This window comes from Miscanthus floridulus, chromosome 6 (genome assembly GCF_019320115.1).
Source record: "Miscanthus floridulus cultivar M001 chromosome 6, ASM1932011v1, whole genome shotgun sequence".
Taxonomy (NCBI): domain Eukaryota; kingdom Viridiplantae; phylum Streptophyta; class Magnoliopsida; order Poales; family Poaceae; genus Miscanthus; species Miscanthus floridulus.
This window is the reverse complement of record NC_089585.1, coordinates 24,750,481-24,758,466: the sequence shown is the minus strand read 5'-3', so window position 1 is coordinate 24,758,466 and position 7,986 is coordinate 24,750,481. Positions and strand designations below refer to the sequence as shown.

Here is a 7,986-nt window from a genome sequence, read left to right as displayed (position 1 = left end):
GATAAAAGAAGTCGCGAGCTGGTCAGACTCTTTCATCTTGATTTGATGGTAACCGGAGTATGCATCAAGGAAAGACAGGGTCTCGCATCCCGCAGTGGAGTCAACGATTTGATCGATTCAAGGTAATGGGAAGCGGACTTTCGGACATGCTTTATTCAAACCGGTGTAGTCTACACACATCCTCCATTTCCCATTTTTCTTCTTGACTAACATGGGGTTAGCCAACCACTCTGGATGGGATACTTCCTTGATGAATCCGGCCGCCAAGAGCTTCTGCACCTCCTCGCCAATGGTCCTACATTTTTCCTCGTCGAATCAGCATAGGCACTGCTTCACCGGTCTAGAGCCGGCCTGGATGTCCAAGGCGTGCTCGGTGACCTCCCTCGGTATGCCCGACATGTCTGAGGGACTCCATGCGAATATATCGGCATTCACATGGAGAAAGTCGACAAGCACGGCTTCCTATTTGATGTTGAGAGTGGCGCTGATCCTTAGCGCCCAGTCATTGGGGCAGGCGGGGTCGACTGGGATGAATTTGACAGCCTCCACGGGCTCGAAAGTCCTAGCTCGACGCTTGGGCTCAGGCAGCTGACTGCCGAGTCGGTCAAGGTCGACGATGAGGGTCTCAGCCTCCACAAGAGCCTCAGCGTACTCGATGCACTTGAAGTTGCAGTCATATGCAAGCTCGTACGTGGACTCAACCGTGATGACACCATTGGGACCTGGCATTTTGAGCTTGAGGTAGGTGTAGTTGGGGACCGCCATGAACTTGGAGTAACACGGCCGCCCCAGGATGGCATGGTAGGTTCCCTTGAATCCAACCACCTCGAAGGTAAGGACCTCCTTGCGGTAGTTGGAGGGGGTGCCGAAGCAGACGGGAAGGTCGATGAGCCCGAGGGGTCATGTGCGTTTCCCTGGCACGATGCCGTGGAAAGGTGCGGCATCACCCCAGAGCCACGACCGGTCAATCTCCAGGAGCTCTAGGGTGTTGGCGTAGAGGATGTTGAGGCCGCTGCCTCCGTCCATCAACACCTTGGTGAGTCGGGTGTTGCCGATGATTAGGTCGACAATGAGTGGGTACTACCCAGGATTCAGGACATGGTCAGGGTGGTCATCCTAATCAAAGGTGATCACCTCTCGAGACCAGTCGAGGTATCGAGGAGTGGCCACCTTAACCAAGAAGACCTCTCAGCGTTCCCTCTTTCGTTGACGTGCTGTAAGGCACGCCGAGGGTCCGCCGAAGATCATAAAGGCATTGTGCACCTCGGGGAACCCTTTGTCCTAGTCGTCGTCCCAGTCGCCGGTGCCCCGTTTCTTGGCGTCATCATCGGGGAGCCCGAGCTTGGCGTAATAATGCCGGAGCATGGTGTAATCCTCGAGGGCGTGTCTAACTAGGCCCTGGTGATAAGGGCAGGGCTTCTTTAGCATGTCGTCAAAGAGCCCAGGGCCCCTAGGGCCTCGGGGATTCTTGCGCTCCACGGTTGTGACTAGATCAGCCTTGAGGATCTCCTGCTTCCCCTGGCAACCCTTTTTCTTTTTCCTAGGGAGGCAGGGAGCTAAGGCCTCAGTGGCCTCATCCCTCCGCTTCCCCTTGGCGTCGTTGTCGGGGAAGATGGCTCCAACTTCCTCTTCGCTCGAGGCAAAGTTGGTGGTGATGTCGAGGAGCGCGGCGGCCGAGCGTGGCACGTTTTGGCCCAACTCTCGGACCAAGTCTCGGCAGGTGGTGCCAGAGAGGAAAGCCTGGATGATTTTTGAGTCATCGACGTTGGGCAACTCGGTGCATTGTTTGGAGAAGCACCGGATGAAGTCTCAGAGAGACTCATCCGGTTTCTGGCGATAGATCTTAAGGTCCCAAGAGTTTCCAGGGCGCACATAGTTGCCTTGGAAATTCCCAATGAAGATCCTAACCAAGTCGCGCCAGTCATGGATTTGTGAGGGAGGAAGGTGTTCAAGCTAGGCTCATGCCGAGTCTGACAATAGCAAGGGGAGGTTGTGGATGATGAGCAGGTCATCATCCACGCTGCCTAGCTGACAAGCCAGGCGGTAATCGGCTAGCCAAAGCTCAGGGTTGGTTTCACCGCTGTATTTCATGAGGTTGGCCGGTTGGCGAAACCGGGCTAGAAACTAAGCGCCGTGGATGGCCCTGCTAAAAACTCGGGGGCTAGGTGGTTCAGGAGAGGGGCTACGGTCCTTCCCACTGTCATAGCGGCTGCCTTGGTGTGGATGGTAGCCACGGGTAGGCCCCTCATTGTTGTGGTGTCGTCGCCTGCTGACCACCTCGTGGTCGTCCCATGCCTCGCGTCTGTTGTCGAGGCGATCGTGCAGCAAGGGGACCCCGTTGATTGTTGGTGCTCGAGCGGGCTCAGGACAAACTGAGGCCTCCCTATCCTATCGACCCAGCACCGAGGGGAGGTCCGAGGCGGCTCCATGCCACTGGGAGGCGGAACTCTCAGCCTGCTGCACCGTGGCGGTCTCAAGGAGATCCCGGAGCTCACTGCTAACCCATCGCCCCTCCGTGGTAGAGGGCTCAGGCATCGCATGCACTAGCATCACCGCAGCCGCAACGTTCTGGCTAGCATGATTGAAGATTGGGGGATGATCGCCCCCTTCATCATCGTTGATGCGATGGTGGACGTTGCAGGCCCACTGCCTGGCCCCTCCACCATCACCGTGACCCTGCTGCTCCTGCTCGAGAGTGTCTCAGAGCTATTGCAGAAGGAGTCAATCTTGCTTGACCTTGGCCTGAAGCTCTCGGAGCTGCTCTAGGTCTGGGCGTCAAAGCTGTCCGAGGGCAAGGTTCTCATTCTACGCTGCTGGCGGGACAATGCGTGAGGGCGTGGCATCGCCCGTTCCCTAGCGAAGCAGGGTACGGTTGCCTACCCCCTCATCCTCATCGCTGATGCTTGGCATCCCGAGTCCGATGTGGAAGCACTCACGAGCGGGATCATAAGTGCCTTCATCATCGGAGTCGGAGTAGCTGAAGCAGTAGTCGCTCGCGGCCAAGAAGCGGCGCATGGCTTCAGGGTCATGAAGTCTAGAGAAATCCGCTCCGGCCCACGCCTCGTTCTCTTATGTGGGGTCAGCATGGGAGTGAGTTGAAGTCGTGGTGTCGAGGTCAAGGGCGAAACATTGGTGGCGTCCCGAGGGCTCTGCATGTGCGGAAGCGTAGGCGTGAGCATAGGAGGTGGCGACGTTTCTCAACCCAAAGGGGTACGGAGATGGTGCCATCGCCAGGTTCTACTTCGTCGGAGCTAGCTCCTCAGGAGGTGGCAGGGTAGAGCTTGATGACGGGGTGATGCTGCATGCCACCGGCATCTTTCCCTTGTCTAGGCTCAGGCTAGACAGGTCCCCAACCAGGGACCTTGTGCCTACAGCTGGGCATGGGATACCGGCGGGGCGTGGCGTGTGGCCCTGAGTTCACATGGTGTCGGCGTGGCCCTGCTCGTGTCATGCCTAGCGAGCGCGGCAAGAGCGGCCGCTCGGGCGCTGCCTGCGCCTGGGCTGTGGGTGCGTGATGTCATCATCGGTCGGTGGGGCTCGGGGTGTGAGAAGTACCATATCGTACTCACATCCTAGAGACATGAACTCTAGGCTCCTGAACCAGATCACTGTGCCGAGACGTAGTGGTCGTATGGGGTTTGCCATCCAGAACCTGTTGGGACGACGAAACTGACATGCAGAGGCCCCTACCTGGCGCGCTAACTGTCGGTGTTTTGGACCGGTGGGCCCTCAACCAACTAGTAAATTTGTACTGCGTGTTCCCAATCCCGGATGGTGATGCAAAGAGACACAAGGTTTATACTGGTTCGGGTAATGAGCACCCTACGTCCAGTTCAAGAGATCGATCTTGTATTCCTTGCACCGAAGTGCTCGTAGTAGGGGGTTACAAGCAGGGCGAGAGAGGGAGCTAGTCCTAGGTCTCTACATGGAGTGGTGTGGATTGCTTGAGATATTGTTCTCAGACAGCGGGGAAGCTCGAGCGTTCATTTGTGTGTTCATGCGTGAGTTCGTTGTGTGGGCGTAGGCCTAGTCCTTTTACTCTCCTTAGAAATAGCCTAGGTCCCTCCCTTTTATAGTTGAAGGGGGGACCAGGGTGATACATTCGCTAGCTACACAGCGTCGTGTGGACGGAGGCGGCATGTCCGAGCCCTATAGCCTGTTACTGTGGCGGCGTGGGCGATGGAATGGTCCCGTCCTTGAAGTACTGGTGCGACGTGCCAGTCACATCTGATCTTGTGCGTCGTGGGAGCTCCAGGGTTACCTCAAAGCGGGCATGGCGGTCGGCGTGCGGGTCACTGTGTGTTGACTGTGTGAGAAGCCAAGGCTCAATTGGTGCCGAGGCCGAACCGTCGTGGGGGTCTCGACAGACGTGAATCCTAAGGTTGCTGAGACCCTAATGTAGATTGCCAAGGCTAGGAGGGAACAGTTGGTCTCGTATGCAGATTCCGAGGCTATGGTGACCTGGACTAGACTCCCCATGCCACGTTGTCTCTGGGGCGGGGGTTACGTGGTACAGTGTAGTGCAGGCGCTGATCGTGGACACAGCACCAGAACGCAGTGGTCGGTAACCCTAGCCGTGCCCTATCCTAGTCGGTATGGCATTGACGCGACTCCTTGTCCCGTCGGCCACTCTGTGGTGTTGAGCCATCGTCTGGCTGAGATTGCGGGAGTGATTGATGCATTAATGGGGCATGACGCAGTCGGAGAGCCCGGTCAAGGCAGAAGCGATGGATTATTGCCGAGCCAGCTTCGAGCGAGACAGAGAATCGACATCTCGTCCGAGGCTTTACGCGTGGGGCCTCGGGCGAGATGGAAAATCAGTTCCCTGTCGAGGCCCCCTGTGCAAGGCCTCAAGCAAGGCGGAGGTTTGGCAGGCCACCGAGACCTCCCGCGCGAGGCCAGGAGCGAGGCGGAGAGACTATGGGCTCGGATGAGGCCAGGGTTTAACAAATGGCTTACCCTTTGGCTTTGTTTTTTATGGGGTTTAAGTGATTCTTTTGGTATACGCTCGAGGGAGGCCAGCGGTCGCACAACGATGGCTCAGATCCTAGGGAGGGGGCACGTGCAAAAACTAAGAATAACGTTTCTAAAATAAGAGATGCTTCCTCCTACTAGTTTTGCTATCCTCTCCTCGATCTTCAGTGACACCCGACCCCAGCAACGGCAGGGGGTCGGGTGTCACTCGGGGGCTGATAAGGGTATATATATACCCATTCTATAACAGTCACTGTGCTCGACCTCTTCCTCACGTTAAAAACCTAGTGGCAAGGTTGGCAGAAACGAACGACTGAGTAAGGCTGGTCGGATTGCAAGAAACCTTTGCCCTAGCGACTATGGTATTCTTGCTTACTAGCATGATCAGAGTTTCTCTCCTACACCTTGAACTCTATGATCTTAACAAACGGAAGGGTCAGAACACATTAACCCCTTTTCACGCATAAAAATGGAGGAAAAACAAATTCGTTCACACCGAAACAAAAAGAACAGATTTGGTCAAATGAAATGACAAGTTTGTTTAAACGAAATAGAATGGTCGGAACTTGTCTGCTTATTACAAGAATGACCACCCGACCTATTTAAATAACTAACCCCTTCGGTGGAGAACTTTGTCTTCAATCATGTCTGCTAGGTCCTTCGAAAGGGGAGCCACCGCTGTCTCCATCTCCTCCAGCTCATGGACTTCATAGCCAGGTGCGTAGCCATGGCTCATCGCCTCTAGATCAATGATGTCCACATTATGAGAATGAGCAATCGTGAAGGATTGATTGACCCCGGCGTGAAGGGCACTCCTCTCAAGCTGGCACACCCGGGCCATGATCACAATGGCATGAGCCGCAAGCGAGCTAGTCCCCTTCGATCACACCACCTGAAGGTCATCGCAGACCACTCTGAGGGCAGCGCTCAGGATACCATGCTCATCACTCTCCACCTAAAGTCTTCTCACCTCGATGAGGTCCACAGCCAGCCTGGTAGAAATGCTCTCGGCCTCCAGCTTCTGGGTTGTTGTGCTTTCGAGCTCGGCTCGGAGTGAGCCGACCTTCTGTTGTGCATTGTTGCGCTCTTGGCAGGCCTAGTCATGCTCTCGGAGAGCTTGGTGGCGCTCCTCAAGAGCTACGCCATGTTCTGAGTGGAGCCTCTCCATGGTTTGGATTAGTTCATCCTGCTCCTTACACAGCTGAGCGACCGCCGCGGCATCTAGGCTCGCCCTCTTCTCCAGGGCTACCAACTTTTCCTCGGCCCCCAGCTTTAGTTCCCTTTCCTTCTCAACCTCGCCTAAAAGGTCAAGGACCCACTAGCGGGTCTTGGCGTCCTTCTACAGAAGCTCATCCCACTCCTTCCTGACCCTAGCAACTTCCTTATCGTCCTTCCACGACCTCACCAATAGGGCCTTGAACGCTTTCTCAGCCTCGTCAGCGTCTCGATGGGCCTCAGCCACCCATGATCGAAGGTTGTTCACCTCCTCAGCAAGAGGAGTTAGCTTGGCCACCCTCTTCGGGGTGGCAACAAGCTGAGCTATTACCTCCCTGTGTAGCCACGCCTCCTCAATGAGGCAGTCCTAGGCCTCCTTTTGTTGATGAAGGAACTGAGATTTCCCCTGGTTGTGATCTATGAGGGACTGTAGGAAGGTGATGGTCATGATATAAAAAATAGAAAAAGGAAGATAAGGGCAAGAAGCAGGATCAAGCAATACCCAGCTGGATAGAACAACGACATCGTGCAATGCGCCCGTAGCATTGTTTAGGGCTTCAAGCACGGACGCGATCCCCACGTCGAGGCTCTCCCACTTCATACTCTCTACGGCATCGTCAAGGGTGAAAAGCGCCGATGCCAGATCCCGTGGATCCACCCACTGGAGCAGGGGCTCGCCCCACATGGGCGAGCCATTGCCCACCGATGTCAGGGCTAGGGATGACTCCCTGCCAGCTCCAAGCGCCACCGACCCCTCTCACCATGACATCCCCATCGAGGCTCCCCGTCTGGTGATGCAAGGGGTTAGCAGTACGGACACCAACCTCTCGCCTAGCACCATGACTCCCGAGGACCCCTTAGCCATGTCCCCCTCCATCCGGCCCACGCCGGGCGCCATCGCTTGGGCCGCCGATGGCACGGGTCGCGCCGGTGCCTCAAGCGCCGCTGCGGTTGCGCCCAACTATGACCCGTCCATCACGGTCGCTGCCACCTCCACCTACATCGGTGGGGTCATGACCGGCTATGTCACACCCGCCACGATCGGCATCATGAGCGCGGTCAGCAGCCCCGTCCACCCCACCATTAGCAGCAGTATCACGGCCATCATTGGCTACTCTATGACCTCTGAAGGCGCCTATTGAGCCCCCAGGTCTGCCCATCCCACCAAGGGCATGGGTGCCACCATGGGTAGAGTCCGATCGATCGACGATGCGGTCACACTAGCGTCGCTCTCGCCTGAAATGGGCACGATGTGAGCCAACGGCTGCTGCCTCGATTGGAGGGCAATGCTCTTCTTTGGCGCTAGCACCAAAGGATTTCGCTGCCTGTTGATGCTGTAAGGTACAAAAAACATAAGTCACAATAAAATCCGACTAAAGAAGAAAAAACAGAGTAAGTGATAACTCACCTCAGCGCCGTCGGGCGACAGATGCGTTTGGGGGGCAAACACCCCAACCCTCGCTCTGCCTCATCAGAATGAGGCCATTTCAAGCCCGCCCCCCGCTCCTGGGTAGAGGGGCTCGCTCCCCTTGGCTCTTGGGGCTTGATGGTAGAGTCGCTCACCTCCGCTGGCAGCTCAGGCGTGATGGTAGAGCCACCCACCTTTGTTGGCTCCTAGGGTAGGCAGACGCTACATCCCATCTCCGCTGGCTCCCCAAACATACCCTCCCCTCCATGGAACGGGAAGGGTCCCAACACCTACAAGGATGAATCGATACCTATTAGCGTATCCTCGTTCTCTAGGTTGTCCCACTCAATGTCCTCGGCTACCTCATCATCGTCACCATCATCATCATC

General features: G+C 56.2%; 1 protein-coding gene across 1 annotated transcript; it reads right to left on the bottom strand.

The window, feature by feature from the left end:
* Nucleotides 1-462: 462 nt before the first annotated feature.
* Nucleotides 463-765, bottom strand: LOC136460366 (uncharacterized). The gene has a single exon (XM_066460095.1). The coding sequence runs from the start codon at nt 763-765 to the stop codon at nt 463-465; it is 303 nt and encodes a 100-aa protein (XP_066316192.1).
* Between the last annotated feature and the right edge of the window lie 7,221 nt (nt 766-7,986).